At 34.7% G+C, this 22,160-nt stretch overlaps 1 protein-coding gene across 1 annotated transcript in view; it reads left to right on the top strand.

Annotated features, from left to right (window-relative positions):
- LOC136798404 (glutamate receptor ionotropic, NMDA 1-like) overlaps positions 1-22,160 on the top strand; it is a 40,836-nt gene that overhangs the window by 17,393 nt on the left and 1,283 nt on the right. The window contains exons 4-12 of the mRNA XM_067055014.1: positions 11,771-11,895; positions 12,725-12,902; positions 13,246-13,489; positions 16,489-16,648; positions 17,239-17,336; positions 17,756-17,897; positions 19,143-19,397; positions 19,580-19,728; positions 21,555-21,712. Of these exons, the coding sequence (XP_066911115.1) occupies positions 11,771-11,895; positions 12,725-12,902; positions 13,246-13,489; positions 16,489-16,648; positions 17,239-17,336; positions 17,756-17,897; positions 19,143-19,397; positions 19,580-19,728; positions 21,555-21,712 (1,509 nt within the window). The remainder of the gene's footprint in view (positions 1-11,770; positions 11,896-12,724; positions 12,903-13,245; positions 13,490-16,488; positions 16,649-17,238; positions 17,337-17,755; positions 17,898-19,142; positions 19,398-19,579; positions 19,729-21,554; positions 21,713-22,160) is intronic.

Raw genomic sequence — 22,160 nt, 5'->3', positions numbered from 1 at the left:
ATTAGCGGCAATTTAAAGATTTTCCTATATTCACGGTTTTATATTTCCATAAAACTAGCTTAGATTTCTAGGCCAAGTAAAAAAGCGATTTCTGATTTCTGAATGCGGATTAAGACTTCAATATTGCTGATTGTAAATGATTCAAGAAATCCACTTATAAATTCCGAGAATGTTTCCAATATGTTTTTTTATAAGAACAAACTATATAAGAACATAAGGCTTCGCTGGCGAAAATATTAAGAACAAGTTTTTAAGGCTTTATGTACTCTAAAGGTTTCAAAAAATTTTGCTGTTCTTATAAAAAGACGTGTAATTTGTAAGGCGGACTAAAATGCGGTATATATTACAAAGTTAATCCAATATCGATGTCCAGATAAGCATAGAGTTTATTGATACTACGTCATTGGGAACATTCGGATAATCCTTTTGATCGCGGAATGAATTTTTTCGGGAAATCGATGATCCAGATTTAGATGGTTTCGAAATATTAATTCTCGAAGAATAGTTTGTTATAAGATCATATCTCTTTGAAAAAGGGAAATAAAAAGAGGAATGTGAAATGTTGATGGGAGGGGATTGGGAAGGGATAAACGTGACACGTTTCACAACGTCAGCACTTATCAGTATCACGTATTAATTTCCCTTTGAAATCTTAACTGTCATGATTCTTTTTTTTTGTCCTTCTTAATTTGAGAACCTTTGATCCCCAATTATTATACATATTCTGTTCTAAACTATGATAAATACTTTGTCATTCCTTACTTAGTTCTTCTTAAACTGTTCTCATATTTAGCGGGTTCCAGCCTGGTTGTTCTTATAAAATTGTTCTTATAAAATTGTTCCTGTAAAACAAGGATGTACTTGGTTTCATCCGATACACCATATGGACAGCTGTATACTGTTGACGCTCTACTATCCAATGCGGTTCCTTATTCGATGAAAATCTGATTTCCCTCGAAAATCGAATTAGAGAGCGTCAACTATAAATGGAAAATAGGTGTGTGGTAAAATGGATACCAATGTAATCGATTGAAAGAATATTACTGAAAATGATACTTTAATATTAAAGTTACATCAGAGTGTTTGTCCGTCGTTTTTGTCACCGTCTGTGGATACTGTACCCCGTAAATTTGAGTCTTGTGAATGATGATCAGAATTCGAAAGTTGCTAGTCCATCCACCTTGCAATAATGTAGGAGTCTCGAAATGAAACAACTGTTCTCTTATTTGGTTGTATTTCTGTCAAAAAGATACATTTTTCCCTTGTGCAATTATGAAACCTATTCCCTGTAAGATTTGCTGTTTTTCAAGCCAAGTAAAAACCCCATTTGAAGAAGTTCTAGAAGCATATTACACTTTTTTTTATAAGAACATCCAAAATTGTTGAAACCTTTTTAACTTTTTGAGTTTAAAGCCCAAAAATGTTCTTAATTTTGTGAGCATTTTTGTCCATTTCCATGAAAAATTGTCCATTTTACAGTCTGCAAAGCCTATTTCGTACCATGTGTAAAGTAGTAACTCGATCTTCACTTTTGCGATCAAGCTCAAGAAGGTACGGATAGAAAAGCCGGTTCGGAAAAATCATGTTGAAGATAAAACTACACACATGTGTAAAATCATTTATGATTTTCCTGCCAGCTTTTAGTGTATAAATATAACTTGAAAAATGATTTGAAACTGTCAAACAAATTTGTAGATTCATATTACAAGTTCAAAAATATTATGTGTTACTGACACGCTTTTTTCACGGCGTCAAAACCACTTGATCGCACTTTAAATCTCTGGTATTTTAAATCTATGGAAGATTGTTCCCATCCCACTTCCAGGAAGTGTAGGTTAGGGAAGGACCATTGAAATATTAAACATTTGAGGTTTTGAAAAAATCCACTGCACTGCATTGTGAAGGCCAAAAAAGGTTACATTTAAAGGTCATTTGACCTGCTCTGTAATACAAACATTTGCCTGGGTAGACCAGGTTAGGTCTCTGGGGTTTAGTAATAAGATTGCTGTATTGTTAAAATCAATAAAAGCTTTTGTGACCTGATGTTTGACCTAGTATGTATCCAGATTTCTTGAACTAAAGTTACCGGTTTTTTTTTTCGAACATCCTTAGGCAGAATTTTCCAAACCTTAGCATTATACAAAATGGATTGATTGTGATCGACTGATTACCCTCTCTCTCTTTCTTAAAGTATAATCCTTTTGGACCTTATTGAACTTTTTTTGGAGGTAAAAAAAGGGAACGAGAAAATACGATAGAAAAACACTTCTAAAGAATGTTAAGAATTTATAATCCATAACAAATGAAAAACGTAAAATCTTATAGTGCTCTTATACCGTGGTATTTTGACGTCAAAATATACATGGCACATTTCCTGCGAGTTTGTTTACGTAAAAGGGGGATGAGGATGCGTGCCAAGATATTCAAGATCGTGGGCCAATAGGTTTTTATCGTAGAATGACATCCTTGGGTGTTCAACGCCCCTTAATGCGAAATTCCGCCCACTGCAAAATGATTATATAAACTATCATTTCAAATATTTGCGCAACTATGTAAAGTATTTTCGCAATCGACCATTTTTATTTCTTCTTTACTCTTTCAAGCTTTTTAAAATCTGATTGGTTGATAATAGATTTACACAATCAACAGGCATCGCAAAATGTTATGATGTTTGTTTTTTACTAAACTTACGATTTTGAAAGGGGAAACTGAAGTTCAAAGTTGATGAAATGTGAAAGAAATCTTTTGTGTATGACAAACTTGTAAGTCAATATTGACCAAAAAAAATCATTTTCTTTTGTTTTGAAGGGAAGACTGGTAACTGTAACACTATATGACCCTATCAATTCTCACAAAAGATAGAGGTTATTATTATAGATGTGAAAAATACTGTGTCTTTCGCAAATGTAAGAGGGTGACAGTCACTCGAGAGGCGCTTGTTAAGAAGTGAACTGAGAAACACTTTCATTAGGGATAAGACTTTCTGATAAGGTTTTACTTTTTTTGAAGTAGGCACTGTTTTTGTTGGTGAGATACTAGAGAGCATATAAGCTATTTGTTGGAGTGGAGTATTGGAGTGTCTTATTTCACGAAACAGCGCGTTATTGAGGGACAATAACAATAGAGTTGTTATTTCATCATCTCGTCATTTGATAAACAAGAAAATGCAAACTTTACCAGTTATAAGGAACTACGCTTCGAATAAGAGGTCAACAATACAGAGTATAACTGTATCTAGAAGAAGTCAACGTGTATCGAGATCAACATCGCGCAGGATGTCTTCTTTAGGAGCTCCACGCATGCCCGATATCACTCGGCAACGATCACCCGCTCGTTTTATGCTCGGTGGAGATGAAGAACAAACGACAACAAACGAGACTTCAGATGGTGAAACTGAAAATCATTCTCGTAAACATTCGACGTTACCGAGAATTTCACAACGCCGACAACGATCAAGTTCGGTTATCGCTGACGAAGAAGCGTCCCGACGTCAACGTTCCCGATCGAAGACCACAACTGAACTTCACACTTCTTTTGCGCACGTCGCTTCACGCGTTGAAGAAAATAAACGTTTTATCATACACGATAGAGTTAAAGAATTCATGAATAAGGAAAACCCAGGGCGTCCGCCCTTGACTTTGAGATACGTAGCGCCCAAACAGATCGGTGAAGAAACGAAACTTTTATTGAAACCGCCCAAAGAGAAATTACCAATCAACACAAACAGTTGTCCCAACCTTTACCTTTTAACGGACCGCCAAAAATGGAGCTATAATTATAAACCAGGGAAATGCCGGTACCTTAGATGTCCGCAGTCACCTGTCTTACAACCGGAAGAAATTTTTTCGACGGAATGAGTTCTTTGAAAAGTGTTTGCTTGGATGTCGTTTCCGTTTTGTTGGTTGATAAAGTTAGTTTTGCTCGACTTCAAAGAGATGTTTCACAGTTACTTCCTTGTCGTCAATGTTTGATTATAAGAAAATACTGTAAACAGCGATATACCTTTTGCGTATGCATTAAAACTGACATATGATTATCAGACAATTGTGATTTTTACCTTATAGGTAAAGAGACTCTACTTTTACAGTAGTTGAAGATATTTTTGAGATCTCATCTCGCGATACCTTGGCCTCAATTGTTAGTTAGCGGTAGCGGTTTCCCTTTCTTTTCGTCTATTTCAATTGTTGTAAATAAATGTAAATACCATGAAATAAATAAATCAATTTTAAGACCGAAGAAGTTTGCATATTCTGTTATTGAAAGGTAAAAATTCCAAAAAATTAGACTTGAATTTGGGAAAATGGGCAATGGTTTAAGAGGTAGTTCCCGTTGGATGAAAACATTGAAATATCAAATATCCTTTTTTCTTTGTTTAATATGGAAGAAAATAGAATCTTATTGAAATCTCAATGGGGATAGAAATTCTATTGCTCCAAGGTTAAAAAATTCCAATGGAGATGGGTTTGGATAGGGATATGTAATAGCGGATCTGGAAAACGCACATTTGAAAAAACCTTGTTCTATCTCTGTACCCTAGCATTAAAATTTGATATGAAATTTAACTTTTTTAATTACAAACTCGTGAAATTTGGATTTCCTTTTACCAATGATTCTGCTGCTGCATTTATCCTTCCATAGTGCGGGAAGGGGTCTGATCCCCCTTCTTAAATGACCCCCACCCCTTCTTGGCATCCCCTCAACCTTTAAAAATACCTATCCCCCAAGGGTTTCGGGCTAAATTTTTTATGGTAAAAAGGGAAGAACACAGTAAAGAAAAATTAAATCTGGCAAATATAATACCACTTTTTAGTGAAAATAAAGAATTTCCTTTCATGCAGACCAAATTTCATAACAGTGCTGGAAAATAATCTACAATATATGTAAGCCCCCCCCCTTCTTAAACGATCCCCCCCTCCTTGCTATCCCTCCCTTTTTAATGAAAATTTCTGACCCCCCCCCTTCCTCACTTTTTTGGAAGGTGTCATCCCCCCTTAAGAAAGGGGTGGGGGGGGTCCGAACTATGCCTTCACGATTAAAAACTTCTCATTATCAAGAGGGTCTGTAAAACATCGGTGAATGATAATTTTAAAAAGTGAAAGACATTGTTTTCATTGTAAAATTATAAGAAATTTCTTCTGTAAGATTATAAATAGCACTTTTTTATTTGAAATACCGCGCTACACCGCGGGGTGCCTCACTTTCTAACTGATATTTTCAGATAGTGAGTTGGTATGTCTGGTTATGGAAAATTTTTCAAGTCAATGGAAACAATATTTGTCAAAATATTTACATCCGAAATTTTTAAAGAGGAATCATGAAAGCTTCTCAAATTCATAACACACGCTGATAAAATTAGATTTCATTTATAAGGAAGCTTTTGGGGTATCTTCTGCAAATATTATTTTGATGAAAAGCGGGAACATCATAGCAAAATATGTGCAGACGTACTGCATGACTACTTTGTCTGCTTCATTTTTCTTTTAAAAACAGAACACTCAAGGGGACAGAGATGGATTTCTATTATGAACAGTTTACAATAGAAACGACAAAGAAGCAATCCAATAAGGAATTCTCGTCCCTCATCCTCATCTCATATATTACTCCCTATATTACACGTGTAATAAGAGTTATTTTTAATGATGTTATATAACATAGTATAGCACATATGGTAATAAAAATATTAATATCACCTTAGTACAGCCCCCTGACAAGAAAATAGCTGTTTCACAATTGCTTCACTATCTTCGTTTTTATTTAATTTCTCAATCATATCGAAATATTAAGCCCTATTAAGCTCATTGTAAATGAGCGACAACTAAAGTTGATGTCTTCAACCTTTTTGGAAAGGGTTAAACCTTGATAAGAGAAATTACTTAAAAGAGCAGAAATTTTGTTACATAGTAGCCCGAAATACGTAAAGGTCGTTATAACATTTCATTTTTTGTTGACACATTAACACATTTAGCTTTTTGCCACCGCATCAAGCGATTGAAAATAAATCATCAGATGAAACTATGAATTTAAGATAAGCTACATGAAAATTGTGATTAGTGTTCGCCATGTTTCGCTACATATACTTGAGTTTGAAACGGATCTTCTAAAGGGGCTTTCCCTATATAACATATTATTTGGACGGAAGAATCTGAAAAAAGGAACTGACATATGATTATCAGACAATTGTGATTTTTACCTTATAGGTAAAGAGACTCTACTTCTACAGTAGTTGAAGATATTTTTGAGATCTCATCTCGCGATACCTTGGCCTCAATTGTTAGTTAGCGGTAGCGATTTCCCTTTCTTTTTGTCTATTTCAATTGTTGCAAATAAATGTAAATACCATGAGATAAATAAATCAATTTTAAGACCAAAGAGGTTTGCATATTCTGTTATTGAAAGGTCAAAATTCCAAAAAATTTGACTTGAATTTGGGAAAATGGGCAATGGTTTAAGAGGTAGTTCCCGTTTGATAAAAAAATTGAAATATGAAATATCCTTTTTTCTTTGTTTAATATGGAAGAAAATAGAATCTTAAATCCCACAAAAAAAAAAACAGAAAATATTTTCCTTCTCCTATTTTGCACCATCTTGATGAAAGTAAATCCCAAGATGCATGAACTGAATGATGTAATTCATTGAGGGACGGCCAAATTGTTCTTATATCTAAGCAGAAACCTTTAATTTGCTAAAAATTCAGACATTCCAATATGTCAGTATTGTTCTTAAATTGTTCTTGTTTTAAACATTTTAGGCCCCATTGTTCTTCGTGTCTAAAATCTAACGTTTTCTTTGCTTTCAAGCCGTACATTTTTCAAAACACTTACAGTAGCCCGAGAGGTCACTAGTTTATTAAGTTATTCGTGGTACGAGGAGTATTTTCTTTCCTCTTGATCCAAAGATGTCGCTTAAAATTTCGATTACTATCAATTTGCTTTTGAGGGAGAAAACTGTATGAATCGATTTAAAATACACCCTTGTCTCACAGACCCGGTGGAACATTTTTCCTCAGTAGGGATAAAAACTCCTATTGAAATCTCAATGGGGATAGAAATTCTATTGTTTCAAGGTTAAAAAACCCAGTGGGGATGGTAATTTCCTAGTGGGGCTGAAATATCAGGGTTTTTTTCCATCGGGACGAAGTTTTTGCGAAATTTTCCAGTTGGGCTGGGGTCCCAGCAAGACACAGGGGTGTTAAGATTAAATTGGAATATTTTTACTCCCCAGGACTTACCTATTGCACGTTTTCTTATGAGAACGAACTATATAATAACATGATGACCACATTTCAAGGCTTTGCGCCAAAATACTATAGCACAAAAATGCACTAAAATGGTGAAAACAAGAACATTTTAAGAACCAACATTCTTTAAACCTAAAACTTATGAAATAAAGATGTATGTTCGCGAAAATATATGATTTTCATCGATCTGTTTATCGGGTTGATCGATTGTAACGTGAAGTCAAGAACTTTAATCTGAATATCCCATTGCGTTTTTTTTAAAGTGATGTCACTTCTTCTCCTCTATTTTAACTTGAGATTTCAAACACTTTTCATTCGGCTAGTTGGAAAAGGCAGGTCCCAGGTCAACAGCTGTGTCACAGGTCACACTTCATTGACACAGGTCAGCCTATATTACTGTAAGATACAAAAAAAATGTTTGAAAGATATTTGTTATTGTCAAAAATATCATACTGAAGTTATTTTATTGATCTAGAACCTTTTTAAAGGTCAAAATCTTTCCACGTGCTTACCACCATGTGCTTTTGCATTCTGTGCCGTGTATAACGCGGACCTATAATACTTGTACTATATACTACACCTATATCACACGTGTAATAAGAGTTATTTTTAATAATGTTATATAACATGTTAGACGAATAAGCGTAGCAGATGAAAATAAAAAGCGACCCTTGTTGTTATCAATTAAAAATGAACAAGAAAAATGGAGTGTTATCGGAAATTTAACAAGTTTAAAGGGATTGGAAAACTACAAAGGTATCAGTGAAATAGTTTAATTAGAGTATCTTCTTTCCACGTGCTTACCACCATGTGCTTTTGCATTCTGTGCCGTGTATAACGCGGACCTATAATACTTGTATTATATATTACTCCCTATATCACACGTGTAATAAGAGTTATTTTTAATGATGTTATATAACATAGTATAGCACATATGGTAATAAAAATATTAATATCCCCTTAGTACAACCCCCCTGACAAGAAAATAGATATTTCACAATTGCTTCACTATCTTCGTTTTTATTTAATTTCTCAATCTTATCGAAATATTAAGGGGGGGTTTCATGGTTGGCGGAGGAGCGGAATCGGCCCTTTTTTCGGACGGAGTGGCGGAATTTGGCGAAAATTACGGAAATTGTGTTCTCTGACGGAGACGGAAAATTAGACAATTTTAGTGCGGAAAAACGGAATTTAGCAAAAAAATTTGCGGAATTTCGGAATTGGTAAAAGATATTCAAAATTTGCGGAATTTTCGACAAAAATATTGAATTTCAAAGGAATTATCGGTGACGGAATTTTGGTTCAATTTAAGACGGTTTGACGGAAATTGGAGAAAAAATGGCGGAATTGCGGAATCGGGTACCCCCTGAAACCCCCCCTATTAAGCTCAATGTAAATGAGCGACAACTAAAGGTGATGTCTTCAACCTTTTTGGAAAGGGTTAAACCTTGATAAGAGAAATTACTTAAAAGAGCAGAAATTTTGTTACATAGTAGCCCGAAATACGTAAAGGTCGTTATAACATTTCATTTTTTGTTGACACATTAACACATTTAGCTTTTTGCCACCGCGTCAGGCGATTGAAAATAAATCATCAGATGAAACTATGAATTCAAGAAAGCTACATGAAAATTGTGTTTAGTGTTCGCCATGTTTTGATACATAACTTTAACTTGAGCTTGAAACGGATCTTCTAAAGGGGCTTTCCCTATATAACATATTATTTGGACGGAAGAATCTGAAAAAAGGAAATTTAACACAATATTCAAAACAAAGTCAAAAACAGTAGATCCTCCACCTTCATAAATTGTGTTCAGATATTTTTGAAAACGCCAGAAAATGAAATTGAAATTGAAAGTTTCCAATATCGTCACCGTTAGGTTGCATAACACGGAAAACCTTTCAAGAGGAGAAAAAACTTTCATTAACGTAAGCTAGAGAATATATTTAGGACTTTGCATAAAGGTTTCATGGTAAAAAATAATCCAACCGTCTTACTGGGATTTTCTAATCAACAGTCACATGGTTTCAACATTTTTTTAAATTTAGCTCAGTTTGTCTATGTATGACGTGAAAGGTAACCTATTTTATTTGAGTGATTCGACTCTTTCAATCTTTTGCCGATAAGAAAAAGATTTGCGCAGCTCAAGAATCTAACAATGCACACATCATGAAATCTTGAAATCATACTTGATGTTTACAAACTCTTGAAAACTGAAAATTTCCCGATTTTCGTGGTTTCGGCCATTTTCGGGAAAATTTTTATAAAGTTTTAATAAATTCTTAATAGACCAATTGGCGAAGGACAACAGCTTTTGATTGTATCAAGACAATACACGAGAGTGCTTTTTTGGCCAATTGAAAATCCGCTCTTTCACAAATCAAAATTTGAAAATCAGGATTTTCTTTTCTCTAATTTAGAAACCAGCTTCTCATTACCCAAGAGCCTTTGCGCGGTATAAATCTGGCGCACGTAGAAATTCGTTAGGGGATATTTTGATCAATTACTCGGATGCATGAACTCGCTTTGTCTTTAACTAAGTCCGTTCGGTTTAATTACTGTATGCAATAATCTTGGTTTTACTTGCCACTTTCCAATCAATGATTCAACTCTAACAAATTTTAAAAGAGATAAGGACATCGGTTGTTTACATAAGGGTATCGTAACTGCCATACGTTTTTTCTCTATTTTTCATTTCTGGCTTGTGACATACCCTTTAAATAATGCATCAGTAAATATAAAAGTTTATTTTTGTTTTTTAGTTTTATTTATATTTAGAATCTTAAACACAAGTTTTGTTCACTCAGTGATATCAACAAAGAGGAATATTGATCAACCCATATGGTCATGTAGTTTTGTTTTCGACAATAAGGCAATTTATTGCCGTATTTTCCGTTCGAAGCATAAGTGGTGACCAGAACCTTTGTAACTAATTGTATTTTGCACATTCAAGTTTTTTTTTCACAAGAACAAAGTATATAAGGACATAAGGCTTCGATACCCAAAATATTAAGGCTTTGCGGACTCTTAAAAAACCTAAGTTAAGAAAATAAATCACAAAAAGTTAAGAACATTCAAAGGCTTTAAAAATTTTGAATGTTTTTATAAATAAACAATATGATCGTAAGTTATTCTCTAAACTGTTTTCCCCTGTTACTTTTGTTACTAGTTTTGCTAAGATGGATGATTTTTCCTGTTTTTAGCAAAGTTTCTGCAACATGTTCCAACTTTCGGGATTTTTTTCTTTTTTTGACAGTTTGACTTTTGAAGTTTCGAAATTTGTCTAAAATATTGTCATGAGGGATCTTTTTCTGGTGTAAAAAGTCGTTCTGACCTTGATAACAGATTTCTATGTTTAAACTCCTACCAGTGATATCAAATCATCAAATTACTGAATACATCTGACTTTTTTTTACTAATATATTCCGGTCCTCGGAAGGGGGCACTGACCTTGACGGCCAACGGGGACGTACGACTGGAGTTTGAAAAATGGACCCTGTCAGATATGAATATTTGGCAAATTCGAAAATTTTTCCCATTTCCACGCTGAAAATTGTCAAAAATTAAAAAAAGTCGACACTATCAGATACACATCTCGGAAATCAGTAAATTTGAGACCATGTCAGATATCTTATATCTTCAGAGCAGGACCCTGACCAGCGGCACGTACGAGACGCCCAATTTTTCCTAAGTGTCCCCCTCCCCCAGGTTCCGGTCCAACTTCCACCTTTAAAGGTTTTGTTCTTACATAAGTGTTCCCGTTTCATATCAGACACATATTTCATATCGGGACAGTGTCTTCCTATTGTTATATTGTGCTGAATAAACAAACAATTGTTTTTCTTTTCCTCTTTCTGACCAGACTTTCTCCACATCCGTGTCAATTCAATGTGAAAAAGCTTGTAAATTAGAATTGATGAGTAAGCAAACGATATCAACAGAACTTTTAACAACACGCGCTACACTCTTTAGTCGTAACGTCAGTAAATTTACTTTTCTTTAGGATTTATTTCGGTCTATATTTTCTTACTAAAAAACTTAAAGTTAAAAAAGAGGAAAAACAGGGGTTTTTTTACCTATTTTTAGCTAGTTCAAAAAGTTCATTTTCCCTCTTCAATTTACATCATATATTATTTACCAAAGTGGAACCATTGCAAGCAAAATAAGAACTAGTGCACTCTTAAATTAAGTGGACTTAGTTACCATTTTAAAACGGTTTCAAACACTAGCGAGCACCTCACCAAAAATAGCGATTTTCCATTCCGTTTCTTAGCGAGTTCCACTTTGACGATTTTCGAAAAATAGAAACCTATCGAGTGTTGTGACGTAACTTCGATCTTTTCTCTTACTGCAAGAACTTCGAAAGTTTAAAGTGACGTCAAAAATTGAATGTTTGGAGCTCGAAAACCTAGGCTCCAATCATTCGAAAGAGTCGGAAATTGGAATAGACGTTACTGTGTAGGAAAAAAGCCGTGACGTCTAATATAGGCTACTCAAACAGCGCATGCTAAAAATCTATTTCTCCTTTACAGTGCTGAAGATGCAGTAACAGTGTTTCGAACAGCGCGCGCTTTGGATTTGACCGGCGAATCATACATCTGGATAACCAATCAACAAGCATTGTCCAGTCAAGAAGGTTTCGATCTCGCACCACAAGGTTAGCTATCTTTAAAATCAATCATTGAACGACCGAAAAATCCATAAATATAGATAAAATAATCCCCCTTTTAAGATTCTTCCCTCCCCCTCTTGCGTCAAAGTGTTTTTCCAAATCGCAATATTGTACATCCTTGGAATGTGAGAGCTAACCTAGAAGTACATCAGAAGGCCTTCCACTGGTCTCGATAAAAATCTAATGACACCTTGACTCTAACAGGATTTCGTAAATTATGGTACTTTTAACCCAATTTATCCCAAAACCAGGCCTAAAAGTACTGTTTTTGACCCCTCGAGTCAACATCAGTTTTGCTTTCGCCAGCAAAGCCATGGATCGTAGTGGAATTGTTTTTGGTTTACCAAGGCGTTAGAGCTTTTGAAGGAAATTTTTCTTGTTCAGCTTAAAGTTTTGTATTATTTTTCTATTGAAAATTAATTCTTTTAGAGTTATTTTTAAGACTCAAACAATGACTCGTGCTCTGTGTAAACATGCCTCTATCCAAATTTGTTGGGTCTATTTTTGACGTTTTCGAGCAATCTCAGAAAATGAATTATTTTTTATTTTAGTTTAGCATAACTTTTTATCTAATGGACCAAATTTGATAAATGACCCATTATATTTGCCTTTCCCCTTTCCAAATGGTTAAGTTTGAATCTTTAAAACTTTGTAGAATTAGAATAATTCTACATTAAAGAAGGCAACTTATTTCTGACACCCTGTAAAATATGATTAAAGGGTTCGAGGCGGATAATCTGAGGGGGCAAGCGTTGTTCGCTACGTTGTTTTTGAAAGTTTAATCTTAGACTTATGTTCGGGTTTTCACAACTAGGTTTGCTGTCATTGCGTTTGAAAGATGAAGAGAAGATGGAAGGACATTTAAGAGACGCGTTGATGGTGACGGCGAATGCGATTGGTCGATTACAACGAACTCACCAATTGAATGATCCTCCACCAAACTCTTGTGATGAACCGTCTGGTAAATGGACCACCGGAGATGATCTTTATGAGTAAGTTCGCCCAAATGAGTTCTCGTCAATTACACCCCTGTCTTACAGCCCTGGTGGAACTTTTTCCCACAGTGGTGATGGAAATGTCTATTGAAAACATTGGGGTGACACAGGGGCGGTGAATTTCACCTTTGTTACTTTCGATGGCAACTTGTTACTGCCTTGAACGATACTTGAGAGATCTAATAAGGTATTTTGAATCTCGACAAATATAATCCTTTTTACTGTTGGTGTCTTTTCTACCTAACCGAAAATATGTTTTCTTTAACTATTGAGTGAAATTAGACAAAAGCTCGTATAACAATTTGACAATCAAAATGCTCCCTTAAACATCTCTTTACAGGGCTTTGGTCAACACAACTGTTCAAGGATCCACCGGTACCGTAACTTTTGATCCTTACGGCGATCGCAAAACACCTGCTTACGAACTTCTTAACGTCCGCGAAAATAAAGATGGGACGAAATTCAATAAAGAGGTTGGTGTGCTGGACGGAAACGAGGCTGTCAGTGTTGACTTGAAAGATATCATATGGCCTGGTAATCAAACCGATGCACCAACTGGTGTCTTCATCTCAAACCATTTACGGGTAAGTCAACAATTGTTTTTTATTTTACGCAGAAAAATAATCGCTGATCTTTATATATCCCTGAACAACGCATTATCCACCATTTTTAATCGGGGTTGAGAGTGGTGACGTCATAATTTAACTTGCGTGATTCTTGAAATTTTGAAGTCGTTGCAGTGTCGAAAACTTCAACAGTGAAAACGAAGTTCTCTACTGTGACCTACTGTGGCCTACTTTCAGCAAAAATGGCCGAATATTTTATTAAAATTGGCCGAATTATTATCTCCTTAATAACTAGGACCTAATAAATGAAGAACGAGCCGAATATTTTTCTTCGCCCGGCTGTTGCTTGGGAAATACAGTAGCTCTATAGTAGCTCTACCTAGTGTTTTATATGAGATATTTCTGAGCGGTACCGTCAAAGAAGCCATTGCAGTGTTTAACTAACGTTAAACGGCGCTTCATCATAATAAGTTATTGGACAAAGTCAAATCCAATGCAAAAATATTGGACTACGAGAAAAGATATTGGGTGAGTTTTTAGTTTTTTAGTTTTTATTGAATATTTATACAGGATTATGCTTCTAGATTACCTTTGGTCCTGTTATAAATCTAAAATAATAAATGAATTATAAGTTAAATAAAAGGCATGCTGGCATAGTTTACGAACGTATTGAATTTGGCTATGAAAAAGCACTTGAAAATTAATTATTTTGCCGGCCAGTGAGCCAGGGAGCTAGCCAACAAATATTTTAAAAGTAAGAATGTGAACAATTATCTTCTTGACTACATATTTTTGGACCTACCCAGGTGGGGTGGAGGTCCTATAAATTAACCTCTGTCCGTTCGTCCGTTCGTTACCAGCTTTTCTCGAGATTGAATCATAGGAATCTTTTGATTTTTGGTACAAAGGTGCAAAATGGTGGTGGCCAAAATGTGACGGAGACCGATTTTCGAAAAAAAATGTTTTTGGGCAAATTTGGGCAAAAGACGGCTAAAAAAAGGGTTTTCTGATTTTTTGCATGAAAGTAGGTAAAAGATAGGTCAAGCAGATTTTTGTAAAAAAAGAACTTTTCAGCTCAAAAATCGCATCTTTATACCGGGTGCACCAAAAAAAAGTATACAGGTTTGTCGAGATATTGTGAGCTTCAGGATTTAAATTTTTTGTTCGTTATTTTTTTATTGTATAGAGGATGCTGTAACTTGAATTTTGAGCTATTATACATTAAATTTGAAAAAGTAATTCGAAAATTATTTCAAAAAAACTGACTTTTTTTTAATGTCGAAATTTAAAAAAAATCATCAAAAACAGCAATCACGCTATAAATAAGACAAAATGACAAAAACACAATTTCATTGTCTTTTTGATTCTTTTTTCTCCTATCTTATATTTTGCCAACGGTTTGTCCATCTTATTTACACATCATGAATATTTCCAACACCAGCAAACTCAATGCAGACCCAAGTTCTTTGAGCAACTAGTTGAGGAATGGCGATTCATTTTTTCAAAAAATTTCTCACGTAGCACACCACACCTCTCTTGGAGATTTCCAAAAAAGTTTTTCAGCTTTACCAAAAATATTTTTCCACATGGGAATAGCTTGTTTTACCATATTCTTAAATTCCGTAACGAGTTTTGATGAACACAGTTGCATTTTTTGATATTTTTATGTGTAAAGAAGGTAAGTGCCAAGGGAAATGTTTTCTCGCTGTTTTTGATGATTTTTTGAAATTTCGACATCAAAAAAAAGTCAGTTTTTTTGAAATAATTTTCGAATTACCTTTTCAAACCTAATGTATGATAGCTTAAAATTCAAGTTAGAGTATCCTCTATGAGATAAAAAAATAATGAACAAAAAATTTAAATTCTGAAGCTCACAATATCTCGACAAAGTTGTATACTTTTTTTTTGGTGCACCCGGTATATAAGAATCACTATTAATAAACATACATCAATGTTCTTAGCCAAATTACTCAATTTTTTGATGAGATAGATGTTTTTTATGCTCACGAAGTCTTGAATATGAAAGAATATTTCTAAACGTTTTTTTATAAGAAACAAACGACTAATTTGAAAAATCGTCACTATTTGTGTTCTGAATGATTGTTTAACAGTCATGCTCACGTAGATATCAATTATATATGTGTTAAATGCATAACCAGGTAGGTCCATAAAAGTATCACGTGTTTTTAAATAAGCCCCCCCCTACATCTACATAACAGGCTCGCATTATGCTTGGCATTCTATTGTTCTTGAACAATAGAGTCATTGTTTAGGTAACAAAAACTGAGCATACATATGCTTATAAATGCTTCTAGAAAAAAAAATGTCGTAGGGATCAAAGTCAAGATGAAAATCAGCTTAGAATTTATGAAAAAACTTTCGTAAGCATAATTATGACCAAGTGTAATTTGAGGCTGAAAATGAAATTCTAATTTTGCTAAGCGTTATGAGCATCAGCCCGAATTTCCCGTATAATTTTATAGCAAAAAGAGAGTACTTATTTAAATTTAGATAATTTCCGAGTTCTTTCTCTTTTATGATGCAAATGAATTTGAGAGTTTTCGAAATTCAGACTACTTTAGATCATCATAATATGAGTTCGAGTTTTCAATCAACTCTTCCCAATGCGTAGGGAACAAATAGCACATTGTATATTACTCAATTAACATATTAATAAGCTGTGGACGATGTAACCTAACTTTAAAGTTTAAGATCTCCCTCTCTTACCCTCGGTCTATCCTTTTCATAATGTGTTTAATAATGTGCAGAGCTAAAATACTAATTGACTTTCGAGAAAGTTATTACTTTGTACCAAACCCCGAAAGAAAGTTGTCTTTTTGAAAGTGTCAAAATACCTATCCCTGTATAAGTTTGAAATGTTGAGAATATTTGATACTGATAACCTAAAACACATCAAGTGTTGAGAATATTTGGGGCGTTTATTCGAGGGAAGAAGGGCGTTTGAAAGAGTGGGCGTTTTTTTCGAAGAAAGACGGAATGTTTTGTTTTTCCATTAGATTGTAACAGTGGAAAGCAAACCGTTCGTTTACGTTGTGGAGAGACCAGCATCTGGTGATTGTTCGGAACTGGATGGTGAAAATGGTCGAACGCAAAAACATCTTCCATGCACTGGACCTTCCAGTAAATTCCCAAATACAAGAGACCATTGCTGCAAAGGTTTGTTTCTAGTAGACTTTTAGTTCAAGATTAACGATAAAGGGCAAAATAACGGAATCCAGACCTTCGGAAAATATCTTAAAGATGAAGTCTTAGTCGGCGGTAAAACTTTTGGTCTTTTGAAAGAAAAAAAAAGTTAGCCATGTTAAAAATGAAATTTTAGTGTTTTTCTTTTTTCTGACTCGAGAGAAATGTCTGAGGATAGAATCTGAAGCTTGCCCAGGTTTTAAAGTACTAATATGGCTCATTAATAAGCAAAAGCTCCGTTTTAGGGGCCATATACTGTAGTAAAATTTTCGTGATTTAAACCTTCGTCACTTTGGTGAAAATCTTTGCTACAACCACTTTGAAGCTAAAAAAATTTCACCGGGAATTTCGTCTCTTTCCCCATCTAAGTTTTCCTCTTTAAAAGACAAGTTTCGGAGTTTTCACGTTTTTCTGAAAATTTCGCATGTCGTGTGCTATTGTGCTTTCGAGTATTACTGGCATTGAAAAAAAAAAAAGTCCATATTGGGGTAAGATGAAATTATCATGGGATGCGGTTAGCACTGTTCCAATTATTTCATTTCCTTCTTTTTTTGTTTCTTTAGGGTTTTGCATGGACTTGTTAGTGAAGCTTGCGGAGAAAGTAAATTTCACTTATGACTTGCATTTGGTGGAAGATGGAAACTTTGGTTCCTTACAACGGGTTAGTTTCGTTTGTTGTCACGACAACGCCAATAGATTGCATAATATAGTTTTCTCTTCATTCAAAATGTTTAATGCATTTTAGAAAGCGAACCCCTGTCTCAGTGGGACAACCTAACACTACTACAAGAGGGTTGTCTTAAAGTATACCATGATCCATGATCGTGCCAGTGATCATTCCCTTGAGAACAGACCGAATCTGAAACATGTCGGGAAAAATCAAGATATAATAGCTGCATTCTTTTTCACCGTTCAACATATGATCGTGCCAGTGCAAGGCCTCAACCCATGATGCAATTCGGGTATTCATGATATTCCTGACTAATGTTTCATACGGTAGTACCCAAAATAGCCAGGGTGCGTTTGTCACTATAGTTTCATTGTTCAAATTCAATATAAATTGCAAGCACCCTGTCTTAGGTGAACGGAAGTAACATCAAACGATGGAATGGATTGATTGGCGAAGTCATTGAAGGGAAAGCCGACCTCATCGTCACCTCACTCACTATCAATAACGAACGTGCTCAATATATTGAATTCTCCAAACCCTTCAAATACCAAGGTAAATGTCCGAAATGTTATCTGTTCTCTTCTTTATATACTTTCTATACTTTAAGGGTTCCGAATAAACGTCTCCCTGTTTATTATTAATTATTGAAAATACCCCTCCCCGTTTAATTTATTCCTTTAAAAATATTTTGACTGAACCGGACCTGACTGAATGACGGAATGATGTCCAGTGGTAAAACTTCAAATCAATTCGCTAGAGGCTTCGCCCTCCTATATAGCCCATGTCCAATATACTCGTCATTGGCATTTAAAAGGGTAAACAAGAGCGCCATTTTGAAAATTGAATAAAAACCTTAAACACAGCGTCACCACTCTCTACTAAACGGTGCGGCTTACCTAATTTCTTGAGCATTTGAATAGCGCCCGGCACTTTATTTAAAGAAACAGTACTTTTCTATCAATAAACTCTACTAACAGAGATTCCCTTCTTTTGATTGAATCTAAAGATTGGGGGATTTCAAGAACTTCATCGCTAATTCAGATTTCGTAACACAAAGTAAATCAAAGATTAAGAAAAAAGACAAAGCGAGATTTAAAAACTGATTCTCGTATTTGTGATTCTCGTAATCTCCTGGTAGGATGATGGATTTTCTAGACGTTTATTTGTCGAGGAAGTTGATGACTCTCTTCCTAAAACATTTCGCGGATATGAAAATTGAAAAGGATCTTCAACAGATCAACTTAGTTGGGTGTTAGAGTCTCTTTAACTCAAACCTCTATAACTCGAACCTCTATAACTCGAAAATCTCCTTAACTCGAACAATTTTTCCAGTTAACAGTGCTTTATAAACCAATATCTTCATAACTCGAAATTTCCTTTACTCGTGTAAATGTGTGGATGAACTTCTCACATGCAGATTCGAGTTATGAAAACTCCACTGTATAAATGCCTTCCACAGAAACTGAACAAAAAACCCGATTGTAGAAAGTATTCTACCGGTAATCTTGTCTGGAAAAATCTCTTCAAGAAATTTGACCCCCTCCCCTCAAAATTTACATAAAGGAAAATTTTCTCCCGTGTTTTGCACAACATTCCCATAAAATAGCACTAAAATTGACCAATATTGATACAAAACTGTAAATTTAATACTATTTAACTTGCTATAAGAAATATAGCAATCAAATTTAATTACGGTGTTAATTAGAGCGAAGGAGTTTGTTTTTCAAATACATTGTATTTAGCGGAGCCCCTATTCGGACCACAACAATAATGATTTTTGTTTTTCTTCTAACTCAGGTATCACCATTTTGGTGAAGAAAAATACAAATAAAAGTGATTTGTCTTCTTTCCTTCGACCATTTAAACCTGAATTATGGCTTCTAGTTCTTCTCTCTGTACATGTGGTGGCTGTCATCTTGTACCTTTTGGATCGGTTCAGCCCTTTTGGACGTTACCGATTGGCTCAATCGAATAAAGAAGAAACAGCGTTAAACTTATCAAGTGCAATGTGGTTTTCTTGGGGTGTTCTTTTGAACAGTGGTATCGGAGAAGGTAAGGTTATTTTCTTCCTTTTGACTTTTCTTTCTAAAGGCGCATTTACGACAATATAAATTGAGTATGCTCAAGAAATCTTAAGACAAGCCTGAACTTCCATTATGTTTATGTTATGCGAACTGGTTTCAAGTGACAGGGAATTTTACTGTTTGATGTGATAATTTTTTTTTAAACAAAAGGGACTCCAAGAAGTTTCAGTGCACGTGTTTTGGGAATGGTCTGGGCAGGTTTTGCTATGATCATCGTTGCAAGTTATACTGCAAATCTGGCGGCTTTCTTGGTCTTGGACCGGCCCAAACCCGTTGTTACTGGCGTCGATGACCCAAATGTAAGTCGTTTGTATGATTAATTTGACTTTTGCCAGATTTATCGTTTTCTTCATTCTGTTTTCTTATGATAGGAATTTATAAAAATCATACACTGAGTAGCGACTGGTCTTCAGTTACGACCAAAACTTTACCTTCCTTGCAAAGATAAATTGATTAGTAGCTGAAAGATACTGAAAATTTCCCACATAGAGGAACAAAAAACGTGCAATGAAAAACAAAAAACAATCATTAAATCAAAACTTGGTACTTGGATTTCATCATATTGTAAATCTAAAACTATGTATATAACCCATATCCATCAAAACACACGCGAGAGCTCTCATTCATATTTCAAAAATCAATGTTTCCCAAACCATAAAGGAAGTTCTGTAGGATTAAACGTTTCTCAACACTCAAAAGTTTCATATCGATTATGTTTCAAAATAAATTGCACATTTTCTTGCTTTAAGATGATCTTCGAGGGGGATGGGAAATTCATTCGGCGGTAAATGAGAAGTTCAAACATTAAATGTTTTGTTTCTCGAAAGAGTGATATCGTTTGCTTACTCATCAATTTTAATACACGGGTTGCAAAATTATATCAGTGTTTCAAAACATGTGATTACTCGAAAAAGTTCATGTGATTTTATTCCCATGTTAGGTGCTCTACAACTTGCAGCTGATAACTGAATTTGATCCAATCAGAAATAAATGTCATGTAACGAGCACATAGAAATTAAAAAAACGCATAAAAAAGCGTGATTTGTCTTCAGACTTTAATTTTGCAACCTGCGTATTACAAGCTTTTTCACATTGGTATGACAAGGATGTAGAGCAAGTTGGCTAGAAAGGGGAAAAGAAAAACATTTTTGCTTATATCAGCATAGTATAACAATAGGCAGACACTGCCCTTATATGAAATATGTGTCTGATATGAAACGGGAACACTTATGTAAAAATAAAACCTTTAAGGGCTATGACCATAGTCGGAAAATTGATTTTAGTATCTGAACATAAAAGCTACGTTTTAGATTCTTTAACACTTTTAACAAAAAATTGCCTTTATAAATTGCTTTTTAATCTAATCCCTTAAAAGTAATTAAAAACTTAATTGCAAAAATGACGTTATGAACTTTAAAAAGACGTTAATAATATGTTGCATTACCTTCTTTTATAAAAGTTTTAAGCTAAGTTTTAATGGGTAATTAACCTTTTTGTTTCGAAGTTTTTTCGAACTGGCCGCAAAGAATTAAACTGTTTTGAATTTTTCGGAAAAGTTTTCTAAATTAATGCATCAAAAGTTACGGTTGTTTTTCTATGAAAAATTGGGATGAAAAATTGGTCAAAAAGCACTATTTTCAAGATTTCGAAGCAAATAAGCTTTTAGAAAAATTTTCCGAAAAACTAATGTTAATTCTATAAAAGATACACCATCTACCGCAAAAATCTTTTCAAAATGTTTTTTCGTCGCCGAAACTAAGCTCTTCAAAGTTGAAATAGTGTTCTTCGCAAAAGTCTTCTTTTTCTTCTTCATCAAATTTTTTCATTGCGATTTATAAATTTTCAGACTCACCTATAGTTGGTCTAACAGAAAATGTATAACATGTCAAAATTTTTTCCGCTACATCAGGCAGAAATTCATATTTTGTAAGTGGCAAATATTACAAATTCACTATGGTCAGAGTCCTTAAGTGAGAAAAGAGAGAAGCGGCGAAAATTTCTTCGTCGAGGTTTTATTTCGTAAGCGTTTCTTATTCGTTGAAATCCCTTTAATTAAAACAAGAGCCTGTCATATTTTTACTGTATGCAGTAGACTTTTCTAAAACAAGATTTTGTTTCAATCTAGCTTCGAAACCCATCGGACTTGTTCAAGTACGCAACAGTGGCGAAAAGTAGTGTAGATGCATACTTCCGGAGACAAGTGGAATTATCAAGCATGTACACTTTTATGGAAAAGCATAATGTCAAAACTGAACAAGAAGGAATCGAGAAAGTCAAAAATGGGTAAATTGAATTTGAAAATTTTGTAATAGTTAAATTAATTTATTCTCAGCTCCCGTCAGGGCCAAACCTTCTTAAAATATTCTCTATAATTTGAATCTCTGTCGAACAAATAAGATTCCCCGCTCGAGTTCGAATCAGCAAGAGCCAACTGCACTTAATACTCCCAGGCCCCGAATAGTAGGGGTGTCCGAATAAAAAGGGAAGGTCCGGGGGTCCTAATAAGACCGGGGGCTCCGAATTTTTTTTCTCGAAAATTAATAAGCGGGGGGGAGACGTATATTCGGGAGAAAAGGAGGGCAACGAATACGCATGAGAAAAACGTAGACCTTTATTGGACCTCATACCTGATTCGGACCTGATTTAAGTAATGTATATAACGATTTTCGAGAAACTGAAAAAGCAAAGCTACTCACCACGTTTTAATTTTTTCTAAATTATCGAAATCATT

The sequence above is a fragment of the Clytia hemisphaerica genome, unplaced genomic scaffold (assembly GCF_902728285.1).
Source record: "Clytia hemisphaerica strain Z4C2 unplaced genomic scaffold, Clytia hemisphaerica genome assembly, whole genome shotgun sequence".
NCBI lineage: Eukaryota > Metazoa > Cnidaria > Hydrozoa > Leptothecata > Clytiidae > Clytia > Clytia hemisphaerica.
The sequence above is the reverse complement of the archived record's forward strand: the minus strand, read 5'-3'. Positions and strand labels throughout refer to the sequence as shown.